General features: G+C 29.9%; 2 protein-coding genes across 2 annotated transcripts; one reads left to right on the top strand and one right to left on the bottom strand.

The window, feature by feature from the left end:
• Positions 1-736: 736 nt before the first annotated feature.
• Positions 737-4186, top strand: LOC130447358 (dynein axonemal light chain 4). The gene is made up of 3 exons (XM_056784133.1): positions 737-805; positions 2249-2332; positions 2385-4186. Exons 1-3 carry the CDS (start codon positions 737-739, stop codon positions 2544-2546), a joined length of 315 nt encoding a protein of 104 aa, XP_056640111.1. The 3' UTR covers positions 2547-4186.
• A 1533-nt stretch (positions 4187-5719) lies between these two features.
• Positions 5720-17819, bottom strand: LOC130447355 (ARF GTPase-activating protein Git). The gene is made up of 13 exons (XM_056784130.1): positions 17611-17819; positions 17425-17558; positions 17259-17368; positions 16951-17140; positions 16758-16888; positions 15772-15946; positions 14150-14222; positions 13879-14064; positions 12243-12343; positions 10380-10664; positions 10159-10308; positions 8287-8490; positions 5720-6376 (listed from the first exon to the last, which is right to left on the bottom strand). Exons 1-13 carry the CDS (start codon positions 17669-17671, stop codon positions 6179-6181), a joined length of 1998 nt encoding a protein of 665 aa, XP_056640108.1. The 5' UTR covers positions 17672-17819; the 3' UTR covers positions 5720-6178.
• Positions 17820-20594: the final 2775 nt, after the last annotated feature.

The following is a 20594-nucleotide window of genomic DNA, read 5'->3' as shown; positions in this document are numbered from 1 at the left end:
TTATTTTCATATTTAGTTTTAAATGTATATATGTATTATAATTATTATTTTTGTTTATATATCAATTTTGTATATTTTGATAAACTTCATGATTAGATTTATAATGTAGTTTTGTAAAAGGTCGAACATAATTTTTCTTCGTTTTGTGTCAAAATCTTTTTCTTTTATATACACAGTTTACGGCTAGGCTTATTAATATAACTTTGACATAAATATATTGTAGAATCTATATAATTATAACAATGTTTTAAGTAATTGATTAAAAAGACTTCTTATTTTTCCAAATATAACTCCCATTGAATTAAAATTACTTTAAATTTAATAATAACTCCAAATGCATGCCGGCATATGTCATTGTGTTTCTTCTTTAACTAAAGTCAACGCACTACCTATGTAGTTATTGTTAACCTTTGTTTTTCTTGTTCAGGATTAATTACTTCCAGATTATGAAAATATATATTTAATACTATTTGCATTTGTTTTAAATTTCTTAAATATTGTTCTTTAGTATATAATCTTCAAAGTAAAAGTCTACACTATTTATGTTGAGTAGTTTAAATTAAAAAGAAACCTCTATAGTTTATACTTTTTCTATGATGCATAGATTCCCGTTGCCTAGCAACTTTCATCATAAATGTTTCATGTGACATTGTCTAAATAATTTTAATCGCGGGATATACAAAAATTTAAATATTGTTTTATTTATTTTGAAATAATTGTTGAATAATCTTGAAGAATGGCGGAAGAAGAGAAGAAAAAGGAGGACGAGTCGAAAAAAGTTGTACATACTTATCCCCTTGTTAGAGTGAGTCATAATATTGATTATACAGCAAGAATAAAAACTGACAGAATTTCGGACTTCTGAGTTACATATATATTTTCAATAATTTTTTTGGGAATTCGCAAATTATTTAAAATAATTATGTCGCGATAGTTTGGCTATGTATGAGATAATTATTATTACTTTTAAATTAGCGCCAAAAATATTTAAAAAATTTGTTTTACATAAACATAGAACTTTAGGTGGTTGTCAATATACAATAACTAACAAAATTAACGTATATTTTGATATTTTTAATGCAAAAACTTTATTTAGTTGATTTTTTGTTACTTTTGTGAAAAACGCTTTTATTTATCTCGATTTGTAACAAAATATTAGACCATACACAGTTATAGTATTTTTCATTTTATGTATTGGAAGCGCATTGTACAGGGCCGTACGATTATAATTATTTTCCTAACAGTTTAAAGAGAGATAATCAAATTTTATAAAATTTAATTGGTCTTAATACAAGGTACATTTGGTTTAATATTTGTCTACATATACCTAATGAATTTTTTACTTGTTGAATACAGTTTCTCCAGTTTTCAGCGGTTACATTTTTAACTTTATCAACTAGATCACACTGTTTAAAGTAGGTACATTATTGTGAGTACGTATATTAGACTTTAATTGAGGTCGTATCAACTTGACCGGATTAAAAATACAATAATATGGTGGGAAACGAATTACTTTACCTGTTTCCTTTGCCATGTTGTCACAAACGTATTCCTTTGAAAAATCATAACTTTCCATAGTTTCTAAAAATTATTGAACATTATAACTTTATTGGAAATATATGATACGTTCGCACAAAAATTCGTCTTGTAGGTATTTCAATTTTTCTATTACTGGAACCTGGTATCTTTTTCTTTTGACGATTCCCTCATGTATAATATTTATTCGTCTTTTTTTGAACCATAAACATTGCGTCTGTTTAGTGTCTGTATCCATTCCTTCGGCATCGATTGAGTATTGGGCATTCGCATTCCATCATAGCGAATACATCGGCTTGGAAGACGGTAGCGTGTTCACCAAGCTAAAAATATTCCCAAAGTCCCAAACTTAAACATCAATTTTGTAGATTGATGTTTAAATTTGATCATCTTAATAAGTTCTTCGTTGATATGAATCACCAAACCTTCTTGGTTTAGAATTGTAGATTCAGGGGTGGGAGGCCCAGTAGGACGTCTAGGGTCCTACGCATGGTACTTGTGATACTGAGATACGTTGGACTCTGTCCAATGGCACTCTTGTTTTCGGTTTCTCCATTCAGTGGAGGATCTTAGGTGAAAGACCGACACTATGTATAACCGAAGATATTAAATTCCCTTTTCATATAATAAATAATGATGTGATTAATTTTTTTTCTGCTATGTTGGTAGTATGAATTTTTAACCTTTTACTTAGTAAAATAATTGTTTACAGCATTCTGATATGCCCGAAGAACAACGAATCGAATCAGTCGAGTTGGTAGTAACGGCATGTGAAAAGCATTCTGCTAATAACGAGGTAATGAAAAACAAATGAAAATTCCATTCGAAAATTTTTATTTTTATCTTAGGCGGCTGCAAGAATGATAAAAGAAGAAATGGATAAAAAACTTGGTCCTCCATTTCACGTTGTTGTTGGTGAGGGATTCGGTTTCGAAATATCGTACGAATGCTCGAATTTGCTCTACATGTTTTTTGCTGGAAATTTAGCCATAGTTATATGGAAATGTTGAAGTATTTTTTTATCTAAAAAGTTTTTGAAGATCCTGTAATACATATTTGGAGCAAATGAATATTTTCGATGTCGTTTGTATTAATATAATGGAAGAATTACATTTAATGGAAAATGGATAATTATTTCAATAAAATAAATGAAATTAAAGCATTCGTATGTTTGAAATTATTATTTTTTTATTGTGCGGTTATAAGAGCTAAAGTCAAAATTTTGAAATCTTCAGGAGTACAACAACAAAGTTTAAAACATACAAAATCTTTCTTCTGTATTTTGTAAACATTTTGACTTAAACTCTTTTGACTCCTCATTTTAAATCGTGGTCGTTAAGACTTGAATAAAAAATTTTTAGTAGAACAACTGTTCAAAATATGTAAAATCTTCTTTCTAACCTAACCTAACCAAATTATTAGACAACTCCCTGTTCATTGCCAGCTAGTCTTCACTGGAACACGAAGTCTTCGGTCTTCTTCCTTCTAGGTTATTCATTTCTTACGCTGAGTATATGGACTAGTGTGCGAGCAAAGCTTGTGGCGCAGCCGTACAAACACCGAGCTCTATGAAGACTCCAGCCTGGTGACAGAAGTCAAGAGGACCAGACTCAGATGGCTAGGCCTCTTGGAGCGTATGTCTGAAGCGCGAGGGGTGTACAGGACAGGAGGACTGCCTGGGTGACCGCGGAAAACATGGCTGGATGATGTCGAAGAGGATTTTGGAGAGCTAGGTGAGACGCCAAGCGTTGGACCGTGAGAGGAATGTGATGGACGAGGCCAAGACTCTTTGAGGGCGTAGTGCCAGAGGATGATGGTGTTAGAAGTTTTCCTTGTATATTTCTTAGTATGTTCATTTCAACTGTTTTCATCGTCTTTAATGACCTACTTGTATCTGGTCTTGTTTCTATTGCGTACCTGGTACCCTTTACAACTAACTAAAACTAGTTCCCTTGCAACTGTTTACCTTTAGAGCCTATTGATTGTCTGAAATTTTACTTGAATATTAATTACAGTGGCATATCAACCGAGCCATAAGCTCTTAATCTTTTGCTGATTTCTGAACTGAAATGAGAATAGAAGCGAGTACATTTCAAATAGAAAACTGACTTCTTGATATTTTTATTTTTAAATTTCTAGTACTTAATTGACTCGTTTTGTAGTTTCTGACTGTGAACACCTGGTTGACATTTGTTCCACAGGTCTTATTACCATTATGTATAGCCATAGGTTCACTTTTAGATTGAGTCCCAAGGTTTATTACAGAATCTGCTCACTATTAAAACCTTGTCAAGGTGTGCTCCCCACATCAATTTCTAGTGAAATATGATTCCGAGGTACTTTATTTTTAATACAGTAAAAGATTTGTATCTGATTAAATTTCTTATTCAATAGAAAGCTGGTTGTTTTTTTATGAATTAACCTCGCCACACCATTCATCTTCTTTTTCTAGTGTCTTATGAGTTCTTTATGAAATTTATCGGAATTTGTGGAATTATACTAATCGATTGTTCTAAAGCACTTAATTTCTGAATTAAATTATTAAATCAAAGTATGATATAGGAGACTTTTCAACCTCAACAACGATCTAGCTTTGATAAAAACTATAAAAAGGTATCTATACAATGGAAATAACTATCTTATTAACAATATACTTTATTTTTATCTAACTATATATATATATATATATATATATATATATATATATATATATATATATATATATATATATATATATATATATATATATGTATAAAACATATTTCGATTGTACGAAGGCAATTCAGAAAGTAACCTGCTGGAAAGAAACTTAACACAAAAAAAATATTTACAGGTACGAATCTCTATTTTTCAAATAATCTCCTTTTTATTTGAGCATTTGTATCATCTGCATAAAAAGCGACCTGTTGTGATTTTAATCAATGTGTAAAACAGTGTTTTTAAGTTCCTCATCATCATCCTCTTTCTTTGATCGATCATCTTGATTGTTGTATTGTATTCCCATCTGATAATATATAGATATTCATACACTGCCATTACACCAACACTCACAAATACTCTGTTTCGATAATTAAGTTATCGTCTTTAGAGTCTGAAGGTAAACTTTAGCTTTGCTGGAGTGGTAGTGTAAACAGTACAAACTGTTGTTTTGTCTCATCAACAGGAATAATGATTTTGAACAAGTGTACCTCATCAGTATGGTACTGGATTCTATGGTAGCTCCCATTTGATTTCGGTAACTCAACTTCCGGTAGGTTATTTTTACTATGACGGTCTTTCATTGTATGATTCGTTATGGATATTTTTTGTTCTTTCTTTTAAAACCCATATTGTTCGGCACATGTATGGTGTTTTGACATATTTGAAATTATTTAATTTTAAAAATATTGCACGAACGTAACCTAGAAAAAGATACAACCTTTTGTGTGTAAATTAACTCACCTCCTGATGGGAACCATTAGGATCTGTTAATCATTTGGTTGAGAGATTATTGTATATATTAAGATTTATGGTACACCATCCTAATGGGGACACACGTTATAGTTAATTGGCTCCAAGTGTTTCTTAGGCACTTGAAGTTCTTTTAACGTACTTATTTTATATCGATGTGACTCTAACGACCATACATATAATTAATTAAAGCATTTTGTACAATTCAAGCTGGATATTCTCCATCAGCAATTGTTTTACCCATATTTTTATAAAAGCACACATTTTGTTTTTATTTTCACACTTTCACTCGCCAACTGAAAGTTCACCAACTCATATGTTAGACTGAGGGCGCTGCGAATAGTAATTCCAACGCCACGCATAACCGGCGGTTAGTTTCCGATTTCCCCTCGTATATAAAGCTGTGGTAATATTCCTATTAGTAATAAAAGTTCAGTCGGTTGTTACGTTATGTACAGATTATTTCGTAAAATACATTAAGGCATGAAACGTTAATTTTTGGTGTTCTGTTAACTAAAATGATCAGATCACAAAACCAGAACCATCTGTCTGAAGGCAACAGCAAACTAAATTCTAATATTCTACTTAGTGAAGCTTCTCCTTGTTTAGGTTTAAAGATTTAAAATTTAGATTTAACACCTAGACATCACCTATTGGAAGAGAACTGGAAAACCACAGACAGTATTTTTGGTGTAAACTCTCCTTGTTTGAGAAGAAGTTGTCTTGATTAGAGTTTATTTTTGTTTATTGGAAATTGAGGGATGATATTTGGATCTGATTCAGTTAGATACCAAACAGAGCAAATCAATTGAATTGAATTTGATTGTGTCCAATTAAATGATGTAAGAGAAATTTCGTATTCACTAAAAACATTTCCGTTAAGTGAAATTATCAACTTAAAAGACAACAGCAAACCAAAGACAGTATTCTACCTTACGGAGAAAGGTTCTCCAAGTAATTTCAGGTAATTTTTATTATGAATTGAGGGATGATTTTTGAATCTGATTCATTTGAAAGTCAAACAGAGCAAGTCGGTTAAATTAAATTTAACCAATTAACTGATGTGTGAGTATTGACTACAATTGTCAATAAGAAACAGTCTAATTGAATGTTTGTCATTATAAAAAAATATTCCAAAAATGATTAAAAAAAAATATAAAATTGGAATATTATTACGAATAAAATGATAACGTTAATGATTAGATGAATATTTGGTTATTATATCTTTTGTAAATTTGGCAAGATGAAATGCTATGTCTCTAATATTACAAAAATGTAGTTCGGTAGATTTGACGTCATTATTTTTATGGGATGTTTGTAATGCCAAACACTCCGGTTGTAATCTGGATACTAATTCTAACATGAGTTTCATTCGTTCACCTTCGCTTTCCTAAAAATACAACAATTTATGTAATTAATTGACAAAACAACAATCTTAAATATCCCAGAACATCAAAACAAATACATCCCAAATATAGGTAGAAAAAACATTTTTCAGCTAAACTTAAATAAATGAAAAAAATGACTATTAGGGGAAAAGGTACCAAAAACATAGAAACATTATCTAAAAGGAGACATTACAAATATAGTTGTCTTATTTTTTTCTAACTTATTGACAGTTGCTTTACTTGTCTTAGTATCATAAGGGTCCATTCGAAAGCCTCGAAACCTTATTGGGTCTTCTATTTTTGGACCTAACAATACAGGACAGCATACAGGCTGCATATCTGAATATTTAAACAAATTTTAGATTCGAAAAATATATTTTTGTATTAGAAAACAAGGATGTTTTAAGATTTTTAAAAGCTTTGATCATTTTTTCTACCTATTAAAAACAAAACGAACATAGATAAACGGACTTCTGGTTTATTTGACGATTTTTTTTGGTTTTTGGAGCGTTTTTGATATATTTTGAAAAAATGAAGATTAATATTCGAATTAGGAAAAGTATATAGGAACAAACTATGGATTCTTTTATTGCTCCTAGAAATTTTGGAAAACATTAATACATTCACGTACTAGAAAAAGAAAAAAAGAATCGATTCATTTTGATCTATGAATAAAAATCTAAACAAATAGAGGGTTTTCGATTTTATTTGATACATATTTTTAAAAATCGATATATTTTTTGCCAAAAACAAAAATAGAACCTAAATAAACAGTTTTAAGAATTTATTCGACAAATTTTGGGTAAAGTCAACATTCTTTTTCTATTAGAAACAAAAAAAGTACTGTTAAAAAAATATACTACAAATAAAAGATTTTTTTTGAATATTTTTGAGAAATTTTGAAAACATTTTTTTGTCCAAAAAGCTAAAGGGGGAATCAATAAATGATTTTCCGAATAATTCTGAATAGTTTTCGAAAAAAAGTTTTTAAATTTCGTTCTGTTAACAAAATCATTAGCAAATAAAAGATTTTTGGAATGTTTTTGAAAAATTTTGAAACAAAAACTAAATTTTTTTGTCCAAAAAGCAAAAGGTGGAGTCAATAAATGATTTTCCGAATAGTTTTCGAAAAAAAGTTTTTGAATTTCGTTCTGTTAACAAAATCATTAGCAAATAAAAGATTTTTGGAATGTTTTTGAAAAATTTTGAAACAAAAACTACATTTTTTGTCCAAAAAGCAAAAGGTGGAGTCAATAAATGATTTTCCGAATAGTTTTCGGAAAAAAGTTTTTGAATTTCGTTCTGTTAAAAAACTCATTAGCAAATAAAAGATTTTTGGAATGTTTTTGAAAAATTTTGAAACAAAAACTAAATTTTTTTGTCCAAAAAGCAAAAAGATGAGTCAATAAATGATTTTCCGAATGTTTATGGATAATTTTCAGAAAAATAATTTATATTTTCGTCCTGTTATAATCATTAGAAAATAAAATATATTTTTGAACTATATTTTATGTCCTAAAAACCAAAGTATAAGCCAAAAAATGATTTTCCGAAGATTTCTGAACAATTTTCAACAAAAAATTTGTTTTTTTGTCCCGTTAACAAAATCATTAGCAAATAGAAGATTTTTGAAATTTTTTTCAAAATTTCAAAAAAACCTATATTTTATGCACCAAAAGCAAAAGTATAAGCCAAAAAATTAGAAATTAGAATTTGGTTGAAAATTTTTCACTGAAATTCTTATTTTCCCCAAAATATTTTCAACTACAGACTTTCCTAACGTCAAACAGGGTGAAACATATTACCTAAGCTATTAAAATTGTGTGAAAAAATCAACTTTGATCAGAAGAGATTAAAAATCGATGCCATGCAAGATTTTAAATGAATTTATGAACAAAAATAATTTTGTTACCTTTGGTAAGAACGAAGCCAACTTGCATACAGATACTTTAACCTTTTCAGAACTGGTGACGCATTCTTCTTGACCCGGTTCTTGGATAGTTTTACACAAATGTTGAATAGTCCTGGTTATCTGTTCAGTACATTGCAGGATAGTTTCCCTATTTTGTGGAGAAGAATAAAGGCTTTGAGTGCCCCTCGAATCTGACTGTTTTAGCTGGAAGTAAATACTGCGTATGAATATTTTATCAATATAATACAAACAACACAATGAAATATGAGAATAGAATATTTAATGTTCATAACCGGAAAAACGAAAAATATGATTCGAAAAAGATGCCTAGTATTGAAAACTACAATTTACTATTAGTCGTTATTTTCGAAATAAAAAATCGTTTCTATAGTTTTTTGTCCTGTAGAAATTTTATTTTTAATTCAGAAAAATAACAATTTGTTTGTTTGAAACGAAATTTTACCCATACAAATGATCATAGGTATAATAGAAATATTTTTGTCACTTTTAGAAAGTCAAAATTTGGAAAAAAATTAATTAAAAAAAGTTTGCATTCATTTTTGTAATACATACAAATTTAAAACAAATCATATTTTCAATTATTTCTAGTGAAACATTGGATACAAATGTTTTCAAAATGGTTCGTGTTTGGATTAGTACCAACAACCGATTCTTTTGGAGATGACTATCTGTACTTCAACAAGCAAATTTTAGCTTGTGGAAAGATAAGCTTCCCAAAATTCGTTTCGATCCATTTTTGAGGTTGTGTTTTTATCCTGGGAGCCTTTATAATGCTGAAAGTTGCATTAGAATCCGTACCGAATGTTGGATCTCGTGATGTTTATCGTCTTTGATAAACTCTTCACTTGATAAATGTTACTGGTTCAATGTATCCTATATTGAATGAAACTATTGGTTGAATTTCAACTAATTTACTGGCTTTTATAACATGTTAATACATTCTACTGTTGTAAGGTACTGAGCGTTTTTGCTCCCTCACCATGTCTATCGCCAGGTTAGACGAAATATATTTTACAACGTTGCCACATGCGGCCAATGTATAACAAATAAAATGAAAACATTTATATGGTTATAAAGTAGTAATAGGAAATAATGAAAGAATAATAGGAAAATAAAGTAGTGAGATTCTACACCGAGGGCCTTTATCCACGCGGAGACACGAAAAAGCGAGCACTTTTCTACATAAACCAGATAAAACTAGATAAATCGTTCATAGCTCCATTGTGAGACTATAAGAGCGAATCAAAAACAGTGATTTTTTAGGTTTTTCTAGAAAATATTTTTGATCTCGATGGAATTTTGTACTAGGAAAAAAATAGAAATAAATAACTGGGTTTTCTTTTTTTTCATAAACTGATAATTTTTTTTTACTAGGAAATTAAATACAAAACAAATAAATGGTTTTTGAATTTTTTTTGTACAAATATTGAAAAACTCGATGCAATTTTGTACTAGGAAGTATTTGGTTTTAAAAAGAATGATACAAAACTTTTAAAATCTGTCTATTTACTTCTATTTGCTTTCCTAGTTCAAATTTTATAGCTTTACTTCTTGCATTGATTTTTTCCAATGTTTTACAAAAAATACAAAAATAGTTTTGTATTTAATTTTCTGGTTAAAAAAATTATAATTTTTCCTCTAAATTTATAAAACGAAATTTGAAAAACAGCATTTATTTCAATTTTTTTTCCTTTTTACAAAAGTGGCTATTTTAAAATAGATGAATTTTTATATTAGAAAAATATAAGGAAATAAACGGTTTTGTGAAGATTTTTCCTTCACTTGGTAGTACAATATAATTTTTTTAATCCAAAATCAATAATTTAAAAACTACCCCATGTTCAAACTTACCTGATTTTTAATAGCATGAAAATACGGTACTTTGCTAATACCTTCCCTCGTTTCATACATACTCGATGGTCTTTGACTCCGTTTATTTTTCCTTAAATCGACATCATCAGTTGTTACCCCATTGGGCAACGTTTCCTCATTATCTCTATTCTAAAATAACAATTAATACAAAACAGGACGAAATATTAAAAAAAAAAAGAATCAACAGGATATCTACATACCTCTGGAATATACTCCAAGGAATCAAAACCGCTATCACCATTTGCTCTTGTAGTTATCTTACCATGCGTTAATCTACTTTTAAGTTCCGAATTTTCCGTTTGCAAAACTTTCACTTGTTGTCTCAATTTCATTACTTCACTTCTAAGGTCAGTTATCGTACTATCGGAATTTTTTAACTGTTTGGTTAATTGTTCCAAAATTTGATTAGTTTTGTTAATACTGTCCAACGATAACTTGTTTTCTTTATCAACCATATGAGACTTTTCATTTTTTGGAGAAGATTTCTACGAAATAAATTGTTAGTTTTTATATACTTTGTACATGCATTGAAAAATTTTTAATGTACTGGAAATTAATCATTAAATCACCCATGTATATGTCTGTATACTTGATGGAGTGACAATTTACCAAGACCCATTCTCCATTCAGTTTCTACTCCAAAACTAGTCCAGATCTTTTAATACATTATACTGTTTAGATAAATCTTTCCAAGCCCTAACATTCTGTTGTCCACAAGTTTGTGTTTCCTTTTACCATAAAAGGGCTCTGGTCCACAGAATGGTATTTGAGCCTCATTTGTTTCGGCTATTTCGTTAATTTGGTGAAATACCCGTAACAGGGTTACTATGTTATTCATCCCCAGTTTGTTAAGTACTGCTAAGCATTTTCAACTCTTTTGGAATTAATTACACAAAAAAACTCAGTATTTGTAATAGTTGCTTGACTATCCTAATTTTGCTTTCTATGTTTGTCATTGATACTGATATGGGAGCATGCATCTCCCCATTCTTTATGCCATTTGCTTTCTTCATACTCTTCTTATTGAATGGGATTTTTTCCTTGTTTAGTAATGGTGCTTTGAACACACTCCTCTTCGTAACTCTTTGTACTGAATTCCTTAAAAAACTTCTTCCTCATTACATCCTGTGGCATGTTTCAGGATCTCTTTTTACTAACTAGCGAATAAGAAGTTTTTTTTAAATGTCTTTTCTACTCAGTGTTGCCGTTATTTCTGAAACCCTTCCCACTATATCAATATCATTAGGTCATGTTTTCATAACTTTCATGTTTCAAGCAAGAGGAATTGTTTCAGTACAATTAATGTTGAGTTCTACCTGTTTACAGTAGCTATTGGATTGAGGACAATTCTGGAGTTCATCAATTGTCAGAATTCACCTTAACAAAAATGTTTTTTTCCCCTGCGGAAATCATCTACTTTTACTAATAGAGATGATTTCTTCCTTATTTTTGCTGCCACTACTTTCTTATAGGAGTCCCACAAATGACAGGTTTCAAATTAACGAAGATGTGACTGTTCCCTGATTATACAGATAGAGATGATTTTTTCATTTTTTTTTGTATAAGCTACTTCCTTGTAGGTGTTGGATTTCACCTTAACCAACATGTTATTTCCCTCCAGAGGAATCATCTAATTGTACTGATAAAGATGTTTTCTTCTCGTATTTTTACCTCATATAAGTACTTCTAGGAGTATATCAACTGTCAGATATCACATTAGAGATGTTTCTGCTCCATGTTGATATCCTCTGGTTATCCTCTCCTGTTTCTATCCTATTTCTTTGTTATACAGTATGACCCAGTTAAAATCAACGCAGTCTCAGTAGACCTACTGCACAGTAAGCTTGATGAAATTCTGTTATCAATTGTTTGAAGGATAAATTATCACTGTAACTGTGAATAATCACAGTATGATTGAAGAAAAAGCGGCCATTGAGGGAATTTAATATATGACTTGATAATTTGTTAAGATTCTTATTAGATGGAGGCTATTAAATCAATGAAATAAAAAGTTAGGTTATGTATCATATTGTAGTATTAAATTATATTCAAATAGGCAATACCTCATCATCCGGTACAATTGCGTAGTCGTCATCAGAAGCAACCGAATCATACAAGGGATCTTCATCTAAAGACGAAACTTCTCTAAGTAGTAGGATGTTATCTAAAAAAATAAATATTTATTTTTTATACAATTAAGTTGATCCATGTCTGTCTAATTATTTATATGTTAAAAAAATATCCAAAAAAATAAAAAAGTACTGTATAATAATCTAGATTACAAAACTTTCTAAGAATACAGTTAAATTGATGATTTTTGTTAAAAATATTTAGAAACGCAATTATAGACGTAACAATTACGAGGGTGGTTCTAAAAGTATATCTTTCATAAAAAACATAACTAGTTGTATTGCAAAGAATATGGTCAACCATCATTGGTTAGTTCAAAGATACATTACATAATTTGTGCTCACTATCTATGGGTGTTGCATGTATGTTTTACTTTACTTTTATTTCCAGTTTTTATCGTAACCGCTTTTTCACGTTTTACAATGTTTTCTTTGAGCGCCCCCATTTAGAGATGCTCATATCTAATTTCACTGAAAACGGCTGCCAAACAATTATTTTTTACAAATTTTGTACTTGAAATGAACTTAAACAAGGGAATTATATGGGGTAATAGCCCCTTTATCTTCATGACAGGGTGTCTAGACCTGACGTGCATCTCAATTCCCGCAGTTTTCCCGCTTTTTCCCGACAACTTTTTCTAATTTTCCCGATATTAGTAGTAAACCAATTTTTAGTAATATTCAATAAACAATAGCATTCAATACAAAAAAAATAATTATCGCTTTTTTATTGTTTTTTCATAAAGAATGATACATATTAGTTACTCATAACAAAATATAAATGAAATATATTATTGAATTAATGACTACTTATATTAATAGCGAATCACAATAGGTTCATTTATTTATTCTTTTCTAAATTTTTGATTTGGTCATTTAAAGCTGATGTTTGTCGAGCCAGAAATTTGGATTCACACAAGTTATGTATTTTGTAAGTTTATACAATAGAGGTGATCATTCTTGAATTTTTTTAATAATTTTAACGAAACAATTCTTACAATCAATCATGAATTTAGTCAATAATTCACCAGAGGGCTTGATTTTAGCATTCCTCAATGCGCTCTTAGTTGAAAATCCTATATCAATTTTGCTAGCAAATTATGTATTGAAACTACAACTTTCTGTGCATTTCTCCGAAAATTCCCGATCTCGAAAAAAAATCCCGTTGTTTTCCCGTCTTTTCCCACTGCCAAAAAATTCCCGCTTTTTTCCCGCTATTTCCCGATGGCTAGACACCCTGTCATGAAAATAGTTTCTGCTTATACCTCATAATGTAGAGGCTAAAGGTTTTGTTCTCAAGAAATTGTAGAACGTTCTGGAATATTCAAGAACACCCCATATCATTGTGTAACACTCTCGAATGTTACTAAAAATTGTGGAAGATTGTAGGGTATTGAAAGTATTTTTTGTATGATAGTGGTATGTAAAGGTAGATCCAAGATGATTTCTATAACATCTCCTGTAAGATTCTCGTTAGTACAATGTTAAATTATTAGATCATAAAAGCGAAATGAACAGATTTAAAGAAACTGTACAATTGCCATCTTCATTAATAATTAGTGTTACATACTTTTATCGGGCACCATTTGTCTTCGTTGTGTATCAACTAATATGTCGTATACTAAGCTTTTCAGTTCTGGAGTAGAAAATCTGGCTAATTTCTGTCTACCCTGATTTCTTGTCGTTGATAAAGTGTTGTCAACTGGGAGGAAGGGAACATCGTTCAATTCTGTAGTATCCGCACAACTTAACCAGACTAAAAATGGAATTAGTACATTTTCTAATTCGAGGCCCAACTAATACCATTTTTTTTGTTATGTTATAACTGATATAATACTTACTCGCTTCTGTCTCTCGTCTGTCAACTTCATCGTATACATCCATAGCTAGTTCTTCAAAAACGTGATTACTTAACTGCAATTTGAAAATAAATGTAGAGCCCTGTATGTAATGTATAACGTTTTTATTTTTTTTCTTCAAAAACTTTGTTTATTATTAAAGATCAGTAATGACGATCAAAAGGTATATTTCTGAGCAAACTAATGATGAAGTGACTTACTCAGTGTGGATTTTGGGGTTTTTAAAAAGTGGGACATTTCTAATGGTGGTGTGGAATAACAGATTTAGACATATTCGAAAATAATTTCTTTAGTTTCTTAGAATCCTTTATCTTTTAGATAAGACAACTTTCAAATATTTTGATAAAGATCACAGTAAGTCGAAGCATAACATTTGTACCTGTTATTTTGAACTTATTTTCTATGAAAAAAGACCTAAAAAGACGAACCCTCAAGAAAAACGAAGAAAATTTTGACATTGACAGTTACCACAAGTAAAATAAATTTTAAGGTTATTGATATGGACATTTATCGTAATTAATCAATTTTGACAGTTTCAGTAAAAGCAGGACTTTTTAAGGTTAATTTTGACATTGACAGTTATCGCAAGTAAACAACGTTTTATGGTCAGTTTTCAAGGTTTATTATAACACTGACATATAGAAGACATGTTAAGGTTAATTTTAGCATTGACAATTATCAAGAGTGAGAATCATTTTGAGGATAATTTTTATTGATAATAAATAAATTTTGTCATTGACAATTATAGAGAGACAAAGAAAATTCAGGGTTAATTTCACAATGACAGTTTGTTATCATAACTAAAAGACATTAATATTAACTCCGACAGCTATAGCGAGTAGAAGATATTTTGAGGTTAATTTTGACATTGACATTTATCGAGAGTGAGAAGAAACATTTTGAAGGTAAGTTTTATTGATGTTAATTTAATTTTGACATTGACAGTTATTGCGAGCGAAGCAAATTTTAAGGTTAATTATCACACTGACACTTATAGCATCTAAAAGTCATATCAAGGTTAATTTTGATACTGACAATTATAGATAAAAAGAACATTCAGGTTTAATTTTAATACCGACAGGTTAATTTTTATTTATAATAAATCAATTTTGACATTGACAGTTATAGAAAGATAAAAAAAATTCATGGTTAATATTACACTGAAGGTTATAGCGAATAGAAGACAGTTTAAGGTTAATTTTGACAATGACAGTTTCTAAAGTTAGAAACATTTCAAACTTAATTTTTACACTGCCAGCTATAGCGAGTATAAGACATTTTAAGGTTAATTTTGACATTGACAATTATATTAAAACAAAGAAAATTTAAGGTTATAGTTATGTACCTAAAAGACATTCTAAGATCTAAAATCGAACAAATAACTCCACAAATCACACAAAAAGTTAAGATAAGAAAAATTTTATTATTATTATAATTTATAACAAAAAACTTATGGAACAGGTATATTATGTTGATTATGACTGTTTTGAAATTTCAACTATTCATTCCTTCTGTTATTAAACAAAAAAGAAACTGTGAAAATGAAGGACATATTAGACATAACTGAAATATGATTTATCCTTTAATTCAAAGGACATACTTACCTTTTGTAATTTCGTTAATGATTGAGTGTTTGATTTGAAACCAGTCTGTGGAATAAAAAAGTGTATACCGGCAGTATGATCTGGTTTTTTGAGAGATAAATAATAGCTAAAGGTGTCGGTTACTTCATACTGACTCTCTATTAATCTATTCATCATATCTTTATTAGGAAGAGATCTGAAACAAATTGATAGCAATACAACAAACTTCACACTAACCACTCCAACCAAAGGACAAGAAAATATTCATATTTATTATTCATATTATACAATAAGATTTTTTTCCCATTGTACTGTTTGTAAATTGATATATGGAACATATCATCAAATGCTTTATATGGTTCAAATCAAAGTTCAATATCAGTACAGTTTTTCCTATAACGTAACCATACTGTGAATTGTAGCGGTTACCCTAAATTTTTATAAAACAAACATCAATTAAGGGACAAAAACATTAAAAAAAACCGGTATTTCAAACTAAGATAGGATGGGGTGTACATGAGGTACATTGGTCATCGTAGTGTGCTGAAATGCTCTGTCTGCTAGTCAACAATGTCTTAAGTACACACTGAAGTTATAGAGGTAATTTTACTGAATATATTATAATTGACCTGAATTGGCGTCAATAGATATCAGAAGTTATCAATTAACATAAAGTTACAATCAACCTCAATGGACTGGTAATCAACATGACCTGACAAAAGTAAACAACATTTTATAAGAATTTATGTGACTCTTCCTCATTCAAAGTCAATAGATATCATTGAAATCAAGATTTCAGGATTTGTTTAAAATGTAAAATTTGAAAGAACTCAAATATATGACTTGTAGCTTGTTACCCTCTTCCTCTGAGCCCCTCAATTGAAATTATAGTAGAGTGATATTAATAGTTCATTTTTTATTATAAACCTAGTACTAATGTTAATCTAAACAATTTTTAAAAATTTAGATAAAAAGTGGTTTTAATTAAATATAAATAAATGTATTACTTTGCATAATCAATGGGAGTTTTTCCTTGACTATCAGGACAAGAAGGATCGGCTCCATAAACCAATAACAGTTCTACCTGCAATTTCTGATCAGATTTAGTTGCCACATGTAAAGGTGTTGTTCCTTTTTCCTAAAACATGGGAATGCATTTATTTTTATATGTTTTTGTATATAAGTGTTGGAAATACGTACATCATGAAAATAATTAGGATCAGCTCCGAGAGCTAAAAGACGAAATGAAGTTTCTAAATTGGGAGTTCGAACGCTGGCATGTAATTGTTTACCCAGTTCGTTTTCAACACTCATGAGACCATCTTCGTAGTTTTCACGAAAAGCGTACATACAATGTAAGTGTTTTTGTTTGATGTATTCTTGTTTAATGCTACAAAATAATCCTCATACAAAAATTTGTGAATAAAGATTATTATTATGAAGAAAATAATCAAAAACTAAATATTACCTGTAAGTACGAAATTTTAAGGTCAAATACAAAAAATTACCTTATAGAATCTTTGGCAGTGGGTTTTTTCTTCATCAACTTTGCACCATTCTCAAGTAAAACATGTTCCCAAATATTATTTGCACCGTTATTATTTAGAGTACATACCATCTAAAACAAAATAAATATCTAGTAATGTTTATAGGTAGTTTAATGGTGATAAATACATTGAGCTCGTTAGGATGCCAGGGACTCTTCAATAAAGATTTAACTTGCGAAATGTGCCTTCCTAAACTTCGATGTATACTGCAACATTGAGTACATAGTAATATTCCTTTATTCACTGCAGCCCAAGTAGCATCTACGAAACGGATTGTTACATTCAATGTTGTGTACGAATTAATTAGTTATACCTAAAGCTCCACAATCTCCACATACTTCTATATTATTGTGCTTAGATTTTGCTCGTGACATTTTAATAAATGTGTGACAATAACCAACGATAAAAAAATTAAAATCAAACAAAAATATTAAATATTCTCAAATACAATTATAGACTCTATACCCTACACCATTTTTCTTTTTCATTTGTCAATCACTTTGACATTTAACAGTTTAAATCAAAATGCTAGCATAGATAAATTATAGAGGTTAATTCGAAATATTATAATAATAATAATAAATAACCACAATGTTTTTCCATAGACAAATGTGAAATAATTTAATGGGGTTCTTTTTTACTAGAATAATATAATAATTTTCGTATTTTTACATCTACTTGTATCATTTGACTTACTACGAACAGATTTCTTTATTGGTAAGCCGCATAAATTAGAGCAGGGATTATAGCTTCAAGCGGACCATAGATGCTTGCAAGGCATGATATAATGAGAAAGTGTGGAACAAACTTCTCAATTGCTCGAATAGATCAATGTATTTCTTGTCTCTCTTTATAACTCAAAAATTCCTCCTTTGACTGGAGAATATGGGCCAATCGCAGTGACCGCAAAAGATAAAGAATCTTGGATCGCGTGTTTGCTTTAAATTCAATTATCAGATGTGGAAAAACTTCTCGAAGACATTAATAAAGTCACTGACCCCGATGGAATATCTCCAATCGTATTGAAGGAACGCGCAACTGTACTAACAAATCCTTTATGAGAGCTCTTTTCTCTGTAATCTAAAAGAGGTCTCTTTCCTCTAGATTGGAAAATTGCTCGAGTTCAGTTCAGTTCATACCGAAAAAAGGAGCAAGAGGCTCTCAACAATTACCGTCCTATTGCTTTAGTCCAGACATTGCCGAAGGCATGGAGAAAGTCGTTAACCAGCAAATCTTGAGATATATTGAGTCTACTAACATCATCAGCGACCATTAACCCGGCAACCCACGTATGTACTGAAGCTATGGGATATATTGGGAAACCAGATCAATCGCACTGGACATAGTTGGTGCCTTCTTTAAGACCAAAAAGCTATATACACCGCAACATCTTCTTATCTTCTACAAGATCCAGATTCATCCATATTTCGAATATTACTCGCACATTAGAATTTCGGAAGGTATGTTTAGGACCTTGAGGATGCTCGATTTAATAAAGAAGAGAGCAATTCGACTTATAGGCGATCAAAAGTTGACCAGAAACTTGACAGTTTAGATCATAGAAGAAACGTCACTGACCAGATTTTGTTTTACCGATACTACTTCGACAAATGCTGTCCAACATAATTCCATCTAGAGATGTTTTTGCAAGATCTACTCGACAGGCGTACGAGGCTCATGAACATCGAGTTTGCCCGCAGACGCCCACAATGTTAATTTATCAGGATTAATGTAATAGTGTTTATCCTTTTGTGCTTGTTTTTTACATAAAAAAATAACTGATGTTTTTATACGTTGAATATATTCAACAAAAACCAATATATTGGAGCTTGCAGCAAATTTTGTAAACTGTGACTCTTTATTAAACTAAGAATCCAAGCTTTTGGGAAGTATTCTTCCCATCATCGGTGAAAGTTCAATTTGAGAATGAATTCCTAGGAGTTTTCATAACAAGGTAAGTCATGGCAAAAGATTGAGATTTGCCCTCCACTGCGAATTAGAGATAGATCGCTAAATATCATACTTGTGTATCTTGGAATTTCATATTTAGTAATTGTATCACATGTTGTTTTGGGAAAATATATCCATTATTTAATGAATAAATCAACTTCAATTACATATATTAAAAGTTTTTACTATCCAAAAATTTTTAATTGTAAACTTCTTTCTAATTTCTATACTTTTCTGTTTTTAATACTGGAGGAAAAACGATAGAGAAAATATGCTTAGTATTCATAACACTGTTGATACAATAAATTAGGTGATAAACGAAACAAAAAAGAATAAAAAGCGCGGTTAATAGTTGTGCTTAAAAAGATGCGCGGTAAATTGAATTTGATCTACCGCGTAAACTTGTAGAATATGAGAGAAAAATCATTTTGTTTTTGAAATAATTGAACTCCGATCTTAGATATTATCGTTCGGTAATTGACTGTAATTCACTACGTAATTTAATTTTTTTTATAATTAAGTAAAAATAAATGACATTTTTGTTTATAACATAATATATGATAATTAAGAAAAATACAGTATCAAAACAGCCTCGAGCTATAATCATTAAAATAAAAAGGAAGATGTACCAAACCTAGTTTAAAAATTTTTTTTGTACTTCATTTAACGTATTGTTTATCTTCTTCTTCCTCCTGACTCTTGCTACTTGTTCTAGCCAAGTTTTCCTGGGTCTTACTTTCCTTTTCTTTTCTTATATCTTTTTGCACCAATCACATTGAGTCTTTAAGGTGTTCCTCTCTTTATGTGCCCCTACCAGTTTGACTATCGGTACCTGTTTGAGCTTTTCTATAATTATCTCATTTCTTATCTTTTCTATCCACGTTTCCCCTGATATGTTGTTGTTTCATCTCAGCTGTCGTCATTCAACTCTGTGTTTTTTCTCATTTCCCAGGTTTCCCTTCCAGAATAATTATTATGAATGTAACTTAACAACATGAATTTAAAAAAAATGAATATTTTAAAAAAAGAATTGATGTTAATTAAATAATTTTTTGGATTGATTATAGTCATAGATAAACCTAACAACTAGAACTTTTTTTAATCAATTGGTCTAATATTGTCTTTATTTATTTATCAATTAAAATCAGTAGAATGTTATGAATACGTAAATATTATTTATTATTACATATATTTTGTATTATGCTTCTAAAAGTTCTTGATTTTAGGTCTCTTCTGATTTGAAATTAGTTTCTTTCATAATTTTTCAAAGACAAAAAGTTAAAACAAATTTCTTCTTATATAATAGGCGGTGTCAATATCATATTTTCAAGAAGTGTAAACGTCAAA

The sequence above is a fragment of the Diorhabda sublineata genome, chromosome 8 (assembly GCF_026230105.1).
Source record: "Diorhabda sublineata isolate icDioSubl1.1 chromosome 8, icDioSubl1.1, whole genome shotgun sequence".
NCBI lineage: Eukaryota > Metazoa > Arthropoda > Insecta > Coleoptera > Chrysomelidae > Diorhabda > Diorhabda sublineata.
This window is presented reverse-complemented; position numbering and strand designations above follow the sequence as displayed.

Excerpts from the sequence above, each read along its gene's own strand:
- LOC130447358 (XM_056784133.1), top strand. The coding sequence starts at position 737 with ATGGCGGAAGAAGAGAAGAAAAAGGAGGACGAGTCGAAAAAAGTTGTA. Across the intron at positions 806-2,248 it reads ATACTTATCCCCTTGTTAGA|CATTCTGATATGCCCGAAGA; the intron begins GTGAGTCATAAT and ends AATTGTTTACAG. Across the intron at positions 2,333-2,384 it reads AGCATTCTGCTAATAACGAG|GCGGCTGCAAGAATGATAAA; the intron begins GTAATGAAAAAC and ends TTTTTATCTTAG.
- LOC130447355 (XM_056784130.1), bottom strand. The coding sequence starts at position 17,671 with ATGTCACGAGCAAAATCTAAGCACAATAATATAGAAGTATGTGGAGAT. Across the intron at positions 16,889-16,950 it reads ATCCTAATTATTTTCATGAT|GAAAAAGGAACAACACCTTT; the intron begins GTACGTATTTCC and ends CCCATGTTTTAG. Across the intron at positions 8,491-10,158 it reads TTCATGCTATTAAAAATCAG|CTAAAACAGTCAGATTCGAG; the intron begins GTAAGTTTGAAC and ends ATTTACTTCCAG.